This window comes from Sturnira hondurensis, unplaced genomic scaffold, assembly GCF_014824575.4.
Source record: "Sturnira hondurensis isolate 20B ecotype Veracruz unplaced genomic scaffold, ASM1482457v3 Scaffold0016617, whole genome shotgun sequence".
NCBI lineage: Eukaryota > Metazoa > Chordata > Mammalia > Chiroptera > Phyllostomidae > Sturnira > Sturnira hondurensis.
In genome coordinates, this window is record NW_028089248.1 from 4,910,503 (window position 1) to 4,930,392 (window position 19,890).

The 19,890-nt window shown below is 54.0% G+C and overlaps 1 protein-coding gene and 1 long non-coding RNA gene across 2 annotated transcripts in view; one reads left to right on the plus strand and one right to left on the minus strand.

Annotated features, from left to right (window-relative positions):
* The window catches only part of ITFG1 (integrin alpha FG-GAP repeat containing 1), a 75,175-nt gene extending 56,672 nt beyond the window's left edge, over positions 1-18,503 (plus strand). The window contains exons 13-18 of the mRNA XM_037066382.1: positions 5,215-5,258; positions 7,001-7,079; positions 13,955-14,079; positions 14,608-14,690; positions 16,079-16,196; positions 17,183-18,503. Coding sequence (XP_036922277.1) covers positions 5,215-5,258; positions 7,001-7,079; positions 13,955-14,079; positions 14,608-14,690; positions 16,079-16,196; positions 17,183-17,242 — 509 coding nt within the window. The 3' untranslated portion in view covers positions 17,243-18,503. The remainder of the gene's footprint in view (positions 1-5,214; positions 5,259-7,000; positions 7,080-13,954; positions 14,080-14,607; positions 14,691-16,078; positions 16,197-17,182) is intronic.
* LOC119001152 (uncharacterized) lies at positions 1,021-16,548 on the minus strand. The gene is made up of 3 exons (XR_005069495.1): positions 16,534-16,548; positions 9,324-9,328; positions 1,021-1,098 (listed from the first exon to the last, which is right to left on the minus strand). It is a non-coding gene; the product is annotated as an uncharacterized LOC119001152 (long non-coding RNA).
* Positions 18,504-19,890: the final 1,387 nt, after the last annotated feature.

Here is a 19,890-nt window from a genome sequence, read left to right on the forward strand (position 1 = left end):
TCCTGCGTCCCCTGCAGAGACCCTGCTGCGTGGGCAGCGCTGTGCGCCCCTCAGTGCCTCGCACCGGGCGGCACGTGGAGTTGACATGCACCACCATGTTAACCTTGGCGTTGGCCAAGCACATTTCCGAGGGTCTTCCTGGGCGCACACATCTCCTCTTGCAGCCAGGCCGACTCCCGTTCTCCATGATACACTCACTCACTCACTCACGTGCTCACCGTCACCCGTTCCCACCTGCGCCGGCCTGCCCTCCACCTGACATGCAGATCAGGACTGCAGTTACCGAACGCCTGCAGCCATGTCACCGTCCTGCTCAGGACAAGGTCAAGTTCTCTGGAGAATTAAGTCACGAGACAGCAAACCCCTCGAAAGGGAAACACCACATCCAAGGTTTTTCTCCGAAGGGTCCCAGGGTAGGAATGACAGGCGAGCGTGGTCAGCCATGTGGGGTGACAGCAGAAGCTCTGTGGCATGTCACAGGGTTCCTTCTACTGTTCTAAGTTGTGTACTTGAAAAAATCCATGTACAAAGTTTTAAAAATCAGAGCGTCTCTGGAGCCTCCGTGGCCTATAGCCTGTAGCCCAGGTCAGGTAGGGGACCGCGATCTGGGAAACTCAGACCCGGACACCCCCACTTGGTGCCAGAGGCTTTAGTTTTGGAAAGCGAGGCGGCTTTGCGTGAGCCCTGTTATCTAGACATTAATAACGTGCTTGACAGAGAGGCCGTGGGAAATGAGACGCGATTTCAAGCAGTCATTTGGGGAAAATAACCTTCTGGCTGCTTTGAGATGCCCTTCCACCGTTGCCTCCATCACTGGTGTTCGCCTGGACTCTCTCAGTCGCCGCTGTGCCGTCTCCCTGCCCAGGCCGTGACCAACGCCCAGCGTGGACTGCACTCTAAAACCAACAAAGGGGCTGAGTGAGGAGATCGGCCGGGAGGGAGGCCTTGTTTCACACAGGGCGGCTGAGTGGGCTGTTTGCTTTGTATCCACGTGTATTAAAGAAACAGGAACTAAAGGCGTTTTCAGAGAATGAATTCGGACAGTCACCCTTAACCCCAGTGAGGCCACTTCATCCCTTGCACTGCTGCTGGCTGCTGCTCCTACTGGCTGCTGCCTCTTCCCCCCTCCCCCCTTCCTCCTCCTCTTCCCCCCCCTCCTCCCAGGCAGGCCAGGCTTATGCTCAAAGATGATTGCTATTAAGTAGCCACCTGAGTCACAAAGCGAGCAGGTTTTACACCCTAAATACCTTTGAGAACACCTGGGTTGTAATGTGTCATTTTCCCACGAATGGTCACATCCTAAGCACTGTCATTTTAACGAAAACTAATGAATTGGACCTCCCATTAGTCAAGTTTTCAACTAATTTAATCTGCTAATAACCAGTAATTCACATAGCTCATTAATTATTTTAATTATGGTTTTTCATTTAACTCTGAATAGCCTAAGTTTTCATATTTCATTAATCCTTCTAAAACAGCTTTGTCTTTAAAATCCTGGAGTATCAGAAATTACTGCTTAGACCAGTTTATTTAAAAGGGTATTATAAAATGTTGCAATACAGATCTATATGGGATTCTTAATGCGAATCATTTACTAAAGTTTATGAAATGGTTAAATCCTTAAATGTCTAAACATCAAACCACCATCCAGCCAACAGCAGCAAGTTGGTGGGAAGACATTTGTTGACACTTGTCAGGAGAAAGAGAGAGAGACACAGACGAACAAAAACTGTCCCTACCTGAGAAGCTCACGGATGGCCGTACAGAGAGCAGGGAGGGGCCAGGGTCGTGGGCCGGCGCTGTGCAGGGTCCCCGCTGCATGCAGGAGTCTCTAGGCATTTGCACACCTGCCCTCGGTGCTTAGTGCCAGGAGGGGACCATCCACATCACTGTGACCTGTGCTTCCTGTGAAAAGTGTGACCGTCCCACTCCTGGGAGGCCAGTTTTGTCATTGTCACCGTGGCATCGATACAGCCTGCCTTGGAGCCTGCTGCAGCCAGGGTTGTTCTGACACAGGCATGTGGGGGCCGGCGGGGGGGTGGCGTGCTGACGTCCCTGCAGAAATGTCGTTCCCACCCTAATTCGACAGACCACTCGTACCTTTTGCTTGTTCTTTCTTTCTTTCTTTCTTTCTTTATTTATTTATTTATTTTTAGAGGGGAACGGAAAGAGAAAGAGTGGGAGAGAAGCATCAATGTGTGGTTGCCTCTCATGTGTCCCCTACTGGGGACCTGGTCCACAACCCAGGCATGTGCCCTGACTGGGAATCGAACCGGCGACCCTTTGCTTCATAGGCCTGTGCTCGGTCCACTGAGCTACACCAGCCAGAGCCTTTTGCTGTTCTTAAGTTGTGTTTTATGGAGTCCTAAAGCTGTCATCTCAAGTGACACTTGTACAAATGTCGTAAGAGTCTATCCCTTTGTGGTTTGGGTTATGCAAGTGAATTTTAGAGCATTATTTCTTTTTTACTGTTAAAGCTTTGGTTGGGGATTTATTTTGTTTCCTGGTCACAAAAATAAAGCAGCCTGCTGTGGAGCGTTTTCTGATTTTGTCCACTCGTGGGAAGAAGGCACGTCAGTGGGCGGGTCCCTTTCCCTTTCCAACAGGAAACTAGCAGTGGACCACAGAGGGATGTGAGGATGGAGACAAAGCTGAGAGCGAAGCTTCGCTGCCCCACGGCCCTCATGCCCAGGGCGGTGCGCTTGCTGACCGCGCGGCAGAGTTTCCCCGCCTCGCGTAGCGCGGGCCTCCCCTGCCCCAGCCCTCCGTGCCTGTCGCCTGGGAAGGGTCAGGTTTCCCTGCAGGTGAAATAACCGTCCCGCACCAGGAGCAGGTCAGCCTCGGTGACGGTGTTTGGGGTTCTGCAGTCCTGATTCAACAGTGTCATCGGGACGGATGTTCATCAGGCTCAAGCATCACCATCGTTCCTCCTTGAATCCTGTAAAACCAGGGAATGCGTGTTCTGTTTGCATTCGGTAGCTCTCTCTTTTTAAAACATGTGTGTAGTAAACACCCATGACATAAATATGATATGTACATAAGTATGATTTAAATCTTATCATTTCTATTCCATCGCTGCAAATGAAACTTCAAATTTGACAGAGGAAGTCTTGTAAAAATCAGAAATAGATACAAGATACAAGCAAATTTTTAGCCTGCTATATGCAAAATGAAAGAGACTATTATGTAATTTTGAGTAAATATTCTCAACTATGCTAAACAACACACCGATATTCTCCCTTGTACAGAAAATAAAATAACCCAACGGTCCATTGATTTCCCATCTCCCGTATAAGTAGGATAATGTGTTTTTTAAATGAGCTGGTGCCTAGTGGCCACGTGGTCTTTCGAAAGAATTCCATTTGCTTTGCGACCCCAGTGATGCATTGGCCCAGCTCCTGCCTCCTCTTCTGGAACAAGGGGTGGCGCGGGCCCGGACTCTCCACCCAGGTGCACTCCTGTGGGGCCGGAGACGGAGCCTGTGCAGAGGCAGACACACGCGCTCACTTAGCACGGGTGGGAAAGAGTGCCGCTAAAACGCCGTACACACCAAAGCTTCAGGATGGAGCCCAGAAATAACTCAGTCCCTAGGAACTCGCCCCTGGTGGCCACCGTCCCACTCTCTATGAGCTCGCTCCTCTGGGCGCCTCCCAGAGCTGGGACCATCCAGGCTGGTGCTGTGGCAAGTGGCCTGTCGCCCTCTGCACACGCCTCCCAGAGCTGGGACCATCCAGGCTGGTGCTGTGGCAAGTGGCCTGTCGCCCTCTGCACAACGTCCTCAAGGCCGTCCTCAGACTGGCGCGTGGCGGGACTGCTTCCCTGGTTGGAGCCCAGGAGCGGTCCCATGCGTGTGGATGGCACTGCGTTCTGCCCGAGGCGCGGGTGTGTGTGTGGGTCGTCCCCACCCCCCCCACCCCAGGTACCTCGAATAGCACACCCACCCTGTGGTCTTGGCTTGAAGCGCCCTGATCGCTAATGATGTTGCTCATCTTTCCATGAGTTTTGTCTCTTTATTTTCTTTGGAGAAATGCCTATTCAGATCTTTTGCCCAGTTTTTAATTGATTGTCTTTTCATTATTGAAGTATAAGGGTTCTTTATATTATTTGGGTCATGGCCAAATGTAATTTTTATGTTATGAGTTAAAGTCTAACCTCATTTTCCTCCAAGTAGCCAATTATCCTGGACCATTTATTGAATAATCTGTCTTTTTCCTGCCTTAACAAGTATTTCTTGAGCAAACACACTGGCGCGGGCCCTGGGAAAATGACAGAAATGCCACAGTCACACACTCGTCACCGACACAGACTGGGAGCAACAGTTACCACTCAGCAAAATGACGGTTTAGATGGAGGTTTACGAAGATCATTTTGGTACAAGTGGGGAAGAAATACTAGTGTCTGCCTGGAGGTAAATGCCGCCACTGTCCCCCCCACCACACTGGCCAAAAAAACCCCAAAACTTGAAGAACAAGAGTGAGAACCAGTCACGGGCCCCAGGTAAAAGACATACACGCCCAAAGCTGCTGTGCACGTGTGGAGCGTGACTTGGCCATTTCCTCACGCTGCGTCTGGTGCAGACATCGAAATGATGACATGGACGTGTTCAGTGCAGGCGGCCAGCGCCTCCGTCCGTGGTGAGCGGTCCTTTCTGAGAGCCCGTGTCCCTCGGACCCTGCCCGAGTGACGTGTCTCAGAACACACGGGACCTGCCCCAGCCATGGGCTCCAGGCAAGCCCATGACCCCTCTTCCTGCGGAGGTGTGCTCACTGGCAGACAGTCCTGTCACCAAAGCCGCTCCTGCACGCTGAGCGGAATCGCCAGCGTCCGCCAGTTGCTGGCATGTGGAGTGTCGCCTGGCACTCTGTGTCCACGTCGCCCGGCACCCTGTGTCCGCGTTCTCCCACAGGCGTCCCTTCGCAAGAAGTGGCGCTAGGGTGGCTATTTCAGAGCTCACGTCACTTATGTAAAGACTGTTCAGATATTCTAACCTTTTCTTTTATGGCGACTGTAGAATAAATGTGTCATTAAGTTATTTTTGTATGTTCCTGTAGACCATCAATGGTTTTGTGGTTATAGTCTCCCAGCTGGTGCCCAGTGTGCCCAGACTCTGAGACCAGGACCTCTGACTGCAGTGGGGACGTCTGCCCGGAGACAGAGCGCCACAGGCCCCATCTAACCAGTGCTAACCAGCTGCCTTCCCTTCCCTCCCCACAGTTCTCAGCGGCCTCTGCTCCAGCGACTGCCCGCGGAGGATCACGGTGAGTGAGCACCATGGCCACCTGGGCCAAGGGCGGGTTATCCCTCCTCGGGGGCCCTGGGCACCCGTCGGTGCTCCAGAGACGTTCCCTGAAGTCACAGGCCTTCCCTGAAGCATCCGCCCCTCGGGGGTCACCTCCCACAGCCTCTGCTCACACTGTCGGGGAGCGGTCACCCCTTCATCCCCAGGCACAGTCGGTGCTCCGTCAGCCTGACCTGCTGACCTTCAACCCCCCCAACTAGACTGTCATCCCTGGGGGTCAGGAACCTGCCGTCTTTGTGCATGGCACACAGCACAGGGTCAAGCTGATGAATTTTCCGATGAATTTTTGAATAGTCTTAGTATTGACTTACTGTCTAGTGGAATATTTCAGTGAAATATAGTAACAAAATGTGAGAATAATTTGGCTTAGTTTTTTAAAATGCCTGTTTGTGTAAATTATAAGAATGTTATGTTATACTTGAAAGTGTGTGTGTGTGTGTTGGTATACCCTTGCCTGAGTCCTCATAGTCACCCTTGTTTTATAAGGAATTACCCCCCATTTAAAGATGAGGAAACTGAGGCCCAGGGAAATTAAATTGTCCAGAGCCACGGCGCTATTAGGCAGTGCAGCGAAAACGCAAAGCGCGCTGTTGGGATCGCAGCCGCGTGTTTTTGTCCCCCCGCCCCCTCACTCCCTTGGAGGCTTGCGTTGGCACCGTGGGACGTGTGGTGGGGAGCCGCCCGACTCCAGAGGGGGCGGGAAGGAGGAAGAGCGAGAGAGAAACATGGGTTGGTTGCCCCTTGCACACACCCCTTCTGGGACCACCCTGCAACCCAGGCCGTGCCCCGAGCAGGTGGCAAAGCGGCGACCTTTGTCTCTGGGGGGGGACCCTCAGCCAGCGGGGCCACACCAGCCAGGCGGGAGCTGCCGAGTTTCACCCGGTGCACCCAGTGCAGTCCCGTAGGCCGCTGGCCTCCGTCTCGGGCGCTGTTCGTTCTCTTTAGGGCGCTCTTCGTTTCTGGGTCTCACGGGGCCGTCTTCGGTTTTGTCCGTTTTTTCCTCACACCCGGGATCCGCTGCTGAGCCACTGCAGTGGGTTTTTCCACTGCGCTCTGGTGGGTGGGTGGGGGTGTGGGTGTGTGTCGGGGGGTGCGGTTTTTGTCACTGTTGAAAACCGGACGTCTTAAATAACACTAAAGCCCGGGGCGCGCTCTCCTGGGCCCATGGTCCCTGGTGGTTGTCGCAGCTGTTGGACCCCTGCGGTGGGCCTGCCCTGTGCACTCAGCTCAGGGTCAGCCGTGGCTGCAGAGGGGTGTCTGTCAGTGACAGGCGGGTCTTGTCTTTGTGTGGGAACAGGCAGGTGCATGGGCAGGGTGGCCTGCGAGAACCTCAGGCCGCGTCAGCGCTCTTTTCTAAGCCCTCGTTTGAACTTCTCATTTGCATTTTCCCTCGTCAGTGTGGTCAGCTCCTCCTTAGCCCCACTGACAGCGCAGCCCGAGGCAGCTTCAGTGTAAGCAATCGCTACGGATTGTTTCTAACAATCGGGCGGTGTGAGGGCTGGCGTGCGGGCTGTTCACTCAGGGCAAGGCCGCGGTCAGGTGGAACGGCGCTGTCCGGGGCGTGCCGGACAGCACGTGGGGACGGCTCTCTGGGGAGAGCAGCCTAACGCGTCCGCCCCGGTCACAGACAGCGCTCGTCTCGGCAACCCCCCCAGAGGGACGCCTCCCTTTTGAAGGCCTCACTGCTCCGTTTTGTTGCAGCCCTTTGGCGTAAATCAGCCGGGACCCTACATCATGTACACGACCGTGGACGCAAATGGGCTCCTGAAGAACGGGTCAGGTAAGGCTGGCGTGGCGGGTGTCAGGGTCAAGGCCCCTGCCGCCGACACATGGACGGGGAGAAGTAGGTGACAGCAGCCGGCGGGTTTGCACACCCCTTAAAAATCTCCCCTTTTCGGATCAGACCTAGTCTTTCTGTAGGCTGACGTCAGCAGAGTGCAGAAGGGCCCGTGACAGGCGTGTTGACATTAACTCCTCTTGTACCCTGCCCTGACGGAGCCCAGGCGCCATCCCGCCTTTCAGCCGCAGTCACAGAGACCGAGGGAGACCACTTGAGCGTCCCGGTCCGACGGCGAAGTGGCAAACGAGGTCACGAAGCTCGTCTTGGGAGCAGAGGGAGGGATCCGACCCACAACCTCAACTAACCCCGTTCCCTCCTAGTGGGGTAGGAGCAGGAGCATTACACGGAATGTTACAGAAAGGTGGTTTGGTGTGTGGTCATAAAGAAAAGTCTAGTTATAATTTGAATAGATGATAAAGGGAAGTACAGTCAAGACAAAAAGGCAGTGAGACTAAGCCTAGGACTGTGCTTTGGCAGATGGCTCCCGGCTGCCAGGAGACCCGGTCACAGTGAGCGCAGCCAGGGCAGGGCGCTCACGGCCGACGCGCTGCTCTGAGACGCCCGCGGTCCTAACCGAGAACGGGGATGGACAGTCGCTTTCCGTCTCCATTTTCATGGGCCCCAAACAAGGACAGACTCATCTCGTGGCCACTCTTACTTGACGTACTGGCCTGCCATAAACACACCAGTTTCCTGCGTGGCTGATCGTGCACACCCGCCTCTCGGTCACCGCCCTGCTCCCACCCAGAGGCGACCGTGGAGACTGAGGGGGCGCGGTGGGCCGGTCACGGTCACCTGGCCGCGTCTGCAGCGTCGGTGGGGGTGTGTGGAGGGGGTGAGGACAGGGACAATCTGAACAACTGTTTCTTTACACCCCAGTTTGGGTACATGTTAAACCATCCCAAACATTCCAGGGCCAGCTGGTATTGCCTTTTTTTACCTTGAGCAAAGATTAACTGGGCATGTTTTCGGTTCAAAAAACCAAATTGATAACAAAAGAAAATGGGAGGAGTCGTGACGCCTCCTGGAATAGGCGCAGTGTTGTTCTTCTCTGAAAGAACAAATTTCTGCAAGAGAAATCGCCCCTCAGCTTAATCTCAGCCGACTAGAGAGCCAACCGGGACCGCCAGGGCAGCAGGTCGGGGGAGGGGAGGGGCGGGGCAGCCAGGGGAATGAAAGGGGGAGGATGCGGAACAGCGCCAGGCACAGCTGATAGATTCTATTTATATAACCACCAAAATCGAATGAGTGCATGAGTGAGTGAATTACAAAACATGCAGAAAGTCTGAGAAACTGGGAGAAAGTGGGCAAATTATTCAGCTGCTCAGCTGTTAGAACCCCATCCGCACAGATGTAAATGAGTCAAAGACTGAAAATTCAAAGAAAGAAAAGTAGAAGGTTTAGTGCCGGCAAGAACAGATTTGCTTCATGAAATTCTGTTTACACACTGATTTCTAGTTTAATATTCCGGTCGATGTAGATGCCGATACTGAGAGGAAACTGTTACACGAGAGCTTTGCCGAGGCTGGGGGGGGGGGTGTCTGTGCTGTGGTCTCTGCTGGTAAATGTTTTGTCATCTGCAGGGCGTTATAAATAATTCAGCAGTCCTCCCTACTGTGCAAGTATATTTGTTGCAAAGGGATGTGCTTTTTTAAAAATCTCGTTTCATCGCTGAGCAACACCATGGACGTGTCCCTTCTCATCCCCTTCGTCCCCGCTGTCCTCGGGCACCAGCCGAGCAGCCGTGGGAAGCGGCCTTGCTCCCTGGGGAGGGCCGAGACCCTGGGTGGGCTGCGCACGCAGGGCCGGCACCGGGGACACTCGGCCCCCGACCGAGCAAATGCAAGGGAGCAGTAAAATGCCCAGCACGACTGCCCCACGCACGCTTCTGTAGAGACTGGCCCTACAAAGGTGTAGTGCAAGCTGAGTCTCAGGTTGAAATGGAGTAGTATTTGAAAAAAACCACAGTCTGCATCTCCTCAGTTAATTTTTACCACTGACTAAGTTCACTAGAATGCAGGGTCAGGCAGAGTCAGGGCAGTGAACTCAGAGAACAGAGGTGCTGACTTAATTAGAAATTGTGATTTTAGCAGCTGACTCATAGGCGTGTGCTTTTTGAGTCGAGTCCTACCCTGAAATAACTTCTGCAGTTTTAGTCTCTCGTGTGGTTTTCCCGTGATTAACCTGGCCTTTCTTGCCCAAGATAATGAGAGAATCAGAGGTCACGGAAAACTGATGCGTGGTGCAGAGTTGGACCGAGCCTGCTCACCGCAGCGCCTCGCAGTGCCCGCATTGCTCCCATGAGACCCACCTCATTCTCTCAAAAGATGGGGAGATACGGATTCACGATAAAAATGGAGACTTTGTCTACATGCCCACCACCTAGGAAAAGACATGCAGTGTTTGGTTGTTAAGTGTATTTCAGGCATAAAAGTATTTTCCCACTCTGTTCACATTAACTAGAGTTTTCTCACTAACCATATATTTTTTATTGAAATAAAATGGCTTTGGCTGTAAGGCAGATTACTAATATAAAAATTGCAACTCTGATGTTGTCATATACATAACAGAGGCGAATTATATTCTAAAATCCATCAGTCTCTATCTGTAGAGGGAGAAGTACAAAATCCTTCAAATCCGCAGTGTGCGGTAAGAAGATGGTCACCACTCCAAGCTGTAGGCGTTAAAGCATCATTTTGGGAACCTTGAAATGGCTCTAATACTTTCCAGGGAAAACCCGAGCTCCCGGACCGATGCGCCGTCGGTCCCATTTGTCTGCTCTGGTGTTTTCCCGTGACTTGGCACCTGGGGCTGAGTGTGGTCATTGTTCTTTACACAAAATAGTTGTTATCTCTGAAAATTTTAGTGAGCAATTTACTAACCATTACATTTTGCTTAATTACTTAATTATGTATGTTCACAAAAAGTAATTGAGAATATGAATTCTACTTAATTTATTTCAAGAGTTCATATTTTTTTAAAAAATCAATGAGCAATCTAAAATAGGCCTGGTTGCCCATTTTTTGCCAACATTCTCAACAGAATATTGATACGAGCAAGCCGAATTCCACAGCACATCAGAGGTCACATGATCACAGTCAGCGGGACCTACCCCAGGGGTGCAAGGGCGACCCGGCACCCGCCAGACAGTCGGCGGGACCTGCCACAGCAGCAGAGCCCAGGGCGGAATCAAGTGACGGTCTCAACGGTGCGGAAAGCCTCTGGGCGGAAGTTGGTATCTGTTTATGATAAATGCTGTCACCAAAGTGGGAACGGAAGGGACACATCTCAGCGTAGCAAAGGCCCCAGATGACAGGCCCACGGCCAACATCGTCCTCAGCGGTGAGATTCCGGAAGCCTCTCTGACACCAGGACGAGGGGGCCACCGTCACCGCCTCTACCCCCCGCAGCCCTGGAAGTCCTCCCCGCAGGCCTCACTCAGACGGGGGAAGGCGTGAAAGACGTCCGGTCGGAGGGGAAGGAGGAACTGTCTCTGAAAGCAGAGAGAAGGAAGGAGGAGAGAGATGATCTCCTTTTGACAAGTTCATTGTCGGGCACATCTGGTTTCTGGTCCAACATGATAAAGACTTGGAAGTCATACCCCCATCTTCACCACCCCCACCTCCAAAAAGGTGAACAAAGTGAAAATCAGCGGTTCTTGGACCCATCAGAGAACTGAGGGCGCAGGGCCGGCCACTGCCCCCAAACAGGAGACAGGCAGGCCCAGAGAGCCCGCTGGCCACAGCGGACTGCGGCCACCGCCGGGACCTTCACAGGGCAGCGACCCCTGCCTGGAGGGCAGGTCTGGCACCAGTTGCAGAGACTAAGGGTTGGGTTTCCCCTCTGGTAACCGGGTTCTCGGGGTTGGGTCTGTGGAAGACGCCCTGGCCGCTGTCGGGGAGGGGGCGTGAGCACCCCACCGCTCCCAGGGCTGCCCCTCTCCTTACCGGAGGTGGGATTTCATCACCCAGGCCTGCGCTGCTGGGCTCTCCCAGGGCCCGGCCGGCTCTCCTCCTCCTGTCCTGCGGGGCGGGACCTCGGAGGCAGCTGTGAAGTCACGTCCCTGGTCACGGGCTCAGTGAGACCCAGCCACTGGACTGCAGAACACTCACCCCCACCTCCCAACCCATCACGCCAGCTCCCGCACGAGAACCCAGGGACGCATCTCACTCCCAGAGGCCTGGGCAGGCCTGGTGGTGGTGGGCAGCGGCCTGACCCCTCTGGCAGCCGGAAGGCTAGACACAGGCCGTCGCCGAGCACGCGTCAGCTGGTCAGAGGGAGACGCAGGCCCAGGGGTTTTGTGTCAGAGCCCCATGACGAAACAGGCTCCGCGCTGAGCCCATCTACGAAGCCCCACTTTGCGCAGACCCTCGGCTGCAGCCATGCTGACCTCTCCATTCACACTGTCCCAGCTCGCTGTCCTCGAGCCTCCGGGTTCTCACCGAGGAAGCAGCCGCGACTTCCACCCGACAGCCTCCTGCTGTGGTCTCACCGTGAACACGGTGCTCCTTTCAGTGCCCATGCAGGGGAGAGGGTCACCCTAAAACTCGCGCTCTGCCGGTGGACTGCCTGGGCTGAGCGGGGAGCCCGAGCTGGCCCTTGTGCGGGTCCCAGGGAGCCCAGCCCCAGGGGGCTGCCTTTCTCTCACCCTCGTCCTGCGTGGGTGTGATCGGATCAGAGGCAGGGCCACAAGCTAAACCAGCCTCATCTCCCAGAACGGCTCAGTGGCCCGGGCTTCAGGTGCCGAAAGGGAACATCACAAAGGTGGCCCACGGTTGTGAGATGCGGCCCTAGGGCCCGGGCTCCCGAGATCCGCAGATGACTGTGAGAATGGGGGCGACTGTGTATAGAGTGTTGCAACCAACACCCCGGCCCCCTATTTGGCAGCTGTGTGTTTTGGGTCAAACTGCTTTGCCTCGGTTTGCTCCTCAAGGCAGGGAGGTAACAGCGGCCCTCGGCCCCAGAATGAGACGGGACGCACTGCGGTGCGGCGCCGGCTGTTGGTTTTCCTGCTGCTCGGAGGGGTCTGTGTGGCCCCTCGTCCTCCCCGCTGCCCTGCTCTCCCTCTAACTGCTGCCAGGGCGGCTTCGTCTGGGAGCCGCCGGCCTGAGAGTAAGGAGCACCACCCAGGACCGTCTGCTCCCAAGAAGAGGCTCTTACACGAGGCCTCGGTCGTTCGGGTCCTGCTCCCTCGTTTTTGTAGAGCTGATGGTTTTTCCCAAGCCGGGGCAGCAGCTGCAGAAACATTCCTGGCACAGGGCAGAGATGGGCAGAGGGGGTAACAAAATACGGCCCGACGGGGTGCGGGCGACAAGACACACTTTAGATTCAGGACACAAACGAGGAGAAAGAATGGGAAGGGAAGGGGGAGGCGCACGGCGCGGAGCGGCCGGCAGAGAGCTGGGCGGCCGCTCTCCTATCAGAGGAAGCTCATCTTTAAGACAAAAATTGTTACTGGAGATGAGGGACATTTTATAACAATAAAAAGATCAATCCATAAGGAAAATATAACGACTATAAAGATGTGTGTATCTAACAGCAGAACCCCAAAAGACACGAAGCATTGAAGAGGAATTAATAATTCAACAGTAAATGACTGGAGACTTGGGTATCCCACTTTCGATAATGGGCCGAACAGCTGGGCAGGGACCGAGGAGGAAAGAAAACGACGCTGCAAACCGCCGGCCCGACAGCTGCACACAGGGCGCGGTGCCCGAGGCAGGGACCCTGCGTTCTCCTGCAGCACAGGCCGAGCCAGGCCACAGAACGAGAGTCCCTGTGGCCGGCAGGGGCGAGGGCGCCCCAGGCGTGTTCCCCAACAGCAGCTGGATGGTGTCAGAAATCAAAACTAGTGTGCAGAATCACAAAGGAGACTACTTGCACGAATGAGAGCAACTCGCAAGGTGCCAGACTGCGCAGGATGTCGCTGCCGCCGGGGGCAGCGGGGATTCAACGCTGCGGATGCCTGTGTTAAGGGAGAGGAGCAGGTTGGAACTGGTGATCTAAGCATCCACCTTAAGAAACTAGAAAAAGAGAAGCAAACTAAACCCCAGCAAACAGAAGGCAAGAAATGGGAGGAAATAAGTAGGGGAGAGAAAAACATAGGGAAAACCAGCAAGTTTTTTAAAAGATTAACAATATTTACAAACCTTTAGCTAAGCTGACCAAGAAGAAAAGAAAAATTACTAAAACCCAAAATGGAAGCAGGGACCACTCCACCTTACAGACTAAAGAAAGGAAGCTACATAAGTGACCAATAAGCACCTGGAAAGAAGCCCAGCATCCTTAGGCGAGTGCAGATACGACAAGATTACATGTTAAAGGCACAGCAGGATGCCACCTGCAGCCCCGAGAAAGCTGCGGTCAGACTGTCTGGAAGAGCAGTCCCGGCACTGGGGCGGGCCGGGCGTGGCTGGGCTCGCGGCGCTGCCAGAGCAGGCCAGTGCACAGGGACACTCAGGGCTGCCTCCCCATCGCTGGGAAGCCGGGCTTAGGGATGGGCAACTGCTAATGGGATGGGCTTCTCGGGGACAGGGGACGTACTCCGAACGTTGGCCTGGCCTGGATTGGCAGCTTGGTGAGCACACTCGCAGCCAGCTGGCCACACACGTTCCTTGAGTGTGGGTCACACTGCCTGGGTCGTATGTTGATAATGCTGCTGTCTTTAGAAAGCAAATCGTTGGTGAACCAGACACCGCGTGTCGCGTTTCTGTCCTTGAAGAGTAAGCTCTAGCCCCTGAACGGGTGGCGTCCTGTAGCTTTGCTGCTTGGTGCGAGCAGCATTTCTGAAGGTGTCTCTCTCTCTGGCCACGCAGCGGGACAGCTCAGCCAGTCGGCACACCTGGCCCTGCAGCTGCCGTACAGCGTTCTCGGCCTGGGCCGCAGCGCGAACTTCCTCGACCACCTTTACGTGGGCATCCCCCGGCCCTCCGGAGAGAAGGTGAGTCGCAGCACGTTCTGTTTACTGTCCGTCTGTGTTTCAGCGCTCCCTGCCAGGCATCCGAATGTGGTCCTTTGAATTCAGTGGACTTGAAGGGCAGTGGTTCAGGTACTGTGTTCCCCTTAAAGAACTAAGAGAACTGACCGGCAGTGACCTCTCTGTCCCACGTAAGGGTGCATCACCCTCTGGAGTAGAGTCGTCCACCACCCCTCCCGAAACCGAGTGATCCCTGCCACCGCCCTCCCCCACACACGCGCCTGCGCTTTGGGCCCGGCCTCTGTGCCAGGCGCTCAGGGCAGTGACCGCTGCGGGAGGGCGTCCGCGGGTGTCTGTAGAGTTAATGAATTGTGAGACGGGGGAAATCCTTCCCTAAAAGGATGAAAACAGTAAATGCCGGCAGGGCACAGGGGCCTTTTGGGACTTAGTGCCCGTGGGTTCAGTCCGACCCATGCCCAGGGCTTCAGGGAACCCCAAGAGGGCCGGTCTGTTCCTGGCCGACACAGACTGTGTCCATCACTCCTCTTGCAGGCCGTGCGGAGACAGGAGTGGACGGCCATCATCCCGAACTCGCAGCTCATCGTCATCCCCTTCCCGCACAGCGTCCCTCACAGGTAGCGTGACACGCTTGCTCTCTGACTCCGAATTCGGGAGAACTCTGCCGGCTCTCTTCCAGGTCTAGGGCTCCTCACATCTCTCTCGATCTTTCTGAAGGAATGTTTTTTCCAATGTATGTGCATAATATGAAAACAAGTTGACTTTAGTTTGCGGCGTGGTCTGAGATTTAGCGACGAGAGACCAACTAATGGGTCCGTAAGCTTTAATTATCCCCAAATAAGTCCATTCCCACTTGCCANCTTCCCGCACAGCGTCCCTCACAGGTAGCGTGACACGCTTGCTCTCTGACTCCGAATTCGGGAGAATTCTGACGGCTCTCTTCCAGGTCTAGGGCTCCTCACATCTCTCTCGATCTTTCTGAAGGAATGTTTTTTCCAATGTATGTGCATAATATGAAAACAAGTTGACTTTAGTTTGCGGCGTGGTCTGAGATTTAGCGACGAGAGACCAACTAATGGGTCCGTAAGCTTTAATTATCCCCAAATAAGTCCATTCCCACTTGCCACCACTCAGAACGATCCGACCTTTATTAACCTCCTGAGATGAAAACAGCCGGTTTCTGCGGAGCCGCCTGCAGAGGTAGCCCCAAGCCCAGCTGTGGGCTCCCTGGGCTTCGCACGGGCTCGGGGTGGCCGGCCGCTGCGGGAGAAGGCCCGTGTCAGGACAGTGACATGACCCCGCACCATGCCGCACGAGCCACCGAAGGTTCTCACGGGTCCCCACCCGCGCCCGCCTGGACGTGTGGCTGTGCCAGTTGGTCACGGTGGGCAAGTGAGCAGAGGCCAGAAAGGATGGTACAGTAATCTTACCGAAATGTTCAGTGGATTGAGCGCGGGCCTGGGAACCACAGGATCCAGGTTCGATTCCCAGCCAGGGCACATGCCTGGGTTGCAGGCCGGTTCCCTGCAGGCCAACTCCCAGCAGGGGATGCACAAAGGGCAACCATACATTGATGTTTCTCTCCTTCTCTCTTTCCCTTCCCCTCTAAAGATAAATAAATAAAATTTAAAAAAAAAAAACAAAGAAATCTTACCGAAATGTGGCCACCTGGCGTAGGGTTTGAGGTTCCCAATTAAGCGAGTCAGGCGCGATATGAAAACAGTGCCTCAGTGGTCGAAGTACCCTCTGCAAACGTACATGAGAATAATCCTCACAGGAGCAGAGAAAAATACCGCAGCACCTCATCGGGAAACCTGTTCTCCTTCAGTTCGCTGAGTGGATCTGCACCTGCAGGGTCCCCTCTGTTCTGGGCTCTGCATAGATTGAGTGGCTTCTGTCTTCTTTCTAATGGATGGATGGACGGGCGAATGGCGGCAGTGGGTGGCCTGATTGGTACGCTCTCTGGTCTCAGTGAAGTGTCACTTCCACTCCCTCCCGCCCGCAGCTGGAGCGCCAAGCTGTACCTCACACCCAGCAACATCGTGCTGCTGACGGCCGTCGCGCTGGTCGGCGTCTGCGTCTTCATCCTGGCCGTCATCGGTGCCCTGCACTGGCAGGAGAAGGTGCGCTCACGCGGGGCCGTGACGGGGGTCCGGTGGGGCAGCGTGTGGTGTCTGCCGCACCCCGGTCGCCACTGACACGGTTGCAGTCCTCATTTTTCAGGTTCCGCCTGAAATGCTGTCTAATTGATGATCATTTCTTTTACCCTCAAGTTCCTGTGTGTCTTAGCAGTTCATGCAAATCACAGCAGGACACTTTAAAATTTTCATGGTTGTATGATAGTTACAGAGTGGTCACCCCCAAATCACTTCCTCAGGGGCGCCCCCCTCCATCTGCTCCCCTGCCCCTCACCCCACTGCTGCCAGCCCTCATCATGTCTCTGCTCAGCCCTCCGGTGACTGTCCCCTTGCTGGCCTCACTGCCCTTCCAGGGACCCCGAGGGGCACCCTGCCAACCTCTCACCAGGTTTCCACGGGACCCGTCCTCCCCCCGCTGCCGTCAGTGCTGTCCTTTCGAACGTCCCCTGTCCTCACCCACCCGACGTAGCCTGTCTCAGATGGCAGGGACGTTCCTCCCCGTGTGACCTGACACAGCGTGTTGGCCTCTCTCCTTCCGGGCTTTAAGCTCCTTGAGAACAAAACACGAAACTGAGGGTCTTTTTAATCCCTCAAAATACCAAGCACAGTGCTTAGCTGGGAGCTGAGAGTCAGTAAATCCTGCTAAATCTATAGGTTAACCCCAAATAAGTAACATGGCTGGATCTAATTAACTTAGGTTTGCTTGTGAACCTCAGTGTTAAGAATAGGAGAAATGTAACAAACTGGGCGTTTAAGGAGCATTTCCTATTGGTTTTTAAATTCAATTTAGTGGATCATTAATTTATAAAATCACTATGTAAACTTCAAAAATAGTTCATTTAGCCTATTACAGAGGTCACACCTGTTGTCTGCTCAATGCTGGGGGCTTTTTTAATTGACGCCTCCAATTCAGAAACGCGCCCGTTCCCAATATTTCCTGGCGTCTGTCACGGTCTGATGTTGTCTTTCAGAAAGCAGACGACAGAGAGAAGCGGCAGGAGGCCCACCGGTTCCACTTCGACGCCATGTGACTCACCTTTCACGCCGTATCGTGGACCAGCCTCTGCGTGGTTCACGAAACACTACCTTTGGCTTAGAGAAGAAAATAGGGGATTTTGAAATTATTTATAACTGATGCTTCTTCTGGTGATTACTGGAGAGCGCCCGGATAAACGCGGTGGGAATGTGCCGCGGGCCTTTGGGGGGCACTCTGCGTGCAGCGGCGGGGCTCCACTCGCCGCCCTCTGCGTGTCTGTTCCTCCGTGGGGATTGGCGCGTGTGCTCAGGTGTTTGTCTCTCTACATGCTTGTCAGAGCAATGGTGGCGGGAAGACTGTGAATAAAGATATTTCCGTGAGCAGGGCTGGCCACGCTCTGCTCTTCGAACGCGGCGGACGGCCCTCCTGTGGTGGCTCAGTTACTGGCCTTCCCCTGTGTCTCGGCGGGCGAGGGGCTGTCTCGGGGCAGACAGAGCAGTGAGCGGGGGCCCGGCCTTGGGACCGCCGTCGCCAGCCTTGCCTTCCACTCCCGGCCCCACCCTCCCCAGCTGCTGGAGCTCGGCTGGCACACAGCCCCCCGGGACCCTCCCTCCCGGTCCGTTGCCGGCGATGGCGGGTGTGAAGTGCTCAGCTCGGGGTCCAGCAGAGAGAAGCGCTCCGTGAGAGGTCACGGTCATCGCTACTTTTGGGTGGTTTCTTTAAACTTTCACAGCTAATTATCAACAGATATAAACTCCGAAGAATTTTATTTTCAGGCACTAAGCACTCATATTTGGGAAACCTAAATCCTTGATGGGCGATAGCTGATACAAGGACTCGTCACGCGTCCGTAGTACCTAAAACACCGCAGCCTCCAAGCCCGAACGCGCCCCACATGTCACCTGAACCCTGACCCCCACCACGCGGCGAAGGGCACCAACTTCCTGACGGGGACTGCGGTCCCACCTGGGGAGGTACGTCTCCGTCACAAGTCTCGTCAGGGCCCGCTGGGGCCTGTGATTTGCAGTCAGACTTCAGAGCGGGTTTTTTGAGAACTTCACCTCGCCAGAAAGTTGCTCTGAGACTTAACTCTGGGATCGGGGCTGGGGTGGGGGGCGGACTTTGTGACTGGTAGGCGCCAGTACTGTTGTGCATGCGGTCGCGCATGCGGCGGCTCCGAAACGTGGCCGCCGCCGACTCGGCCTGTGACTTGTGCAGTTGTGTCCTGTGCTGCTCGCTGAGAACGGCTGGTGTGTCGGTGATTAACTCTGTGTCTGAGCATGTAATGTCCTCTTAATAAATATTCTGTATTGAGACAAAGTGTTTAGGGGAGTCTGTGAGTAATCGTCAGTATTTAGGAGCATGAGGGGCATTATGAGGTCCACACCACTTACCTGGACCTGGAGACAGAGGGGAAGGGGCTGAGTCGGGGCGGGACAGGCACCTCCTACGGACCCGAAGCCCTGTCCCCCAGGACAGCTGGGAGCCCGTCCGCTGACCCAGCCCGACTGAACACCCCGCGGGAGCCCAGGTCTGCGGGGTGCAGCGCTGCAGGCAAATGAAACATTGGTGACCATCACGGCGACCGCACAGCGCCTTTCCCAGTCTTGACACCAGCTTCCAAATGCAATGTCAAGGTCATTTATCAAGGGCCAGCAGGTGCAGAACATCCAGAACCAAATGCAAACACCTTCATATCCATTTGAATACCGTGGTGGAGAGAGTCTGGGTTCTGCTGTCACCTCTAAGTGGAACCTAATCATCAAAACAAGCAAGCAAACTAGAACCAGAGACGTGGGAATAAAAAACAAATTGACAGGAACCAGAGGGGAGGGGGATAAAGGAGAAAGAAGGGGAAGGGTCATCAAGGATCGTGTATAAAGGACCCATGGACAAGGACAGTGGGGGAGGGGGAGGATTGAAAGTGGGAGGTGGGGTGGGTACGGAGAAGAGTCATGGGAAAGGAGGCAACTGTAACTGTAACTGAACAGCAATTGAAAAAAACCTGGCGTAGCAGGTGCTCAGACCATGCTAGTTGAGTTGAATGTGTGGATAGGAGAATGAAGGGAGCTTACCCTGTTTTGTTCTCAGATATTCTATGCACACACGCACACACACACACACGAATGTACACACACAGTTATATACTGTTTACTGTGCTGTCAGCAACCTGCAAGCAGAGGGAACATCTTAGAATTTCTTTCCTTAACACACAGAATGACCTCGATAATTTATTGGGCACCGAGGAGTAATCTGAACATTCAAAGCATCCTTTAAAAGAGAACCAACCACATTACCTCTTTTTAAAAAACTCTGTCGGTTCAAATAAATAGTATTTTGAGAAACCAAATCCATTTGGCTCTTTTGATGGTATGGGCTCAGCCAATTTGAAAGAAAAAAAAAGTGTCTCTTCAATTCCATCAAACAAACTGGGGGCTTTTTGTCAGTTTTATTTTGTTTCAACAAACTAATTTGATCAAATCTCCACCAGTTATGTCGGCACTGTCTGAAAAGAGTGAAATAGAATTTGGTTAGATTTCCACTGCCTTCAAAAATTTTCCAGTGCTTCTGAAGGTTTGCCTTGGGTGTAACCAAGGCATTGCAAAGAACTATTCAATAAAAATCACTCGAATCTTAATTATTGAAACTTATGATAATTTAAAGAATTGTGGACTTAACTGCCTGTTTGTGCTTTCTATGCAG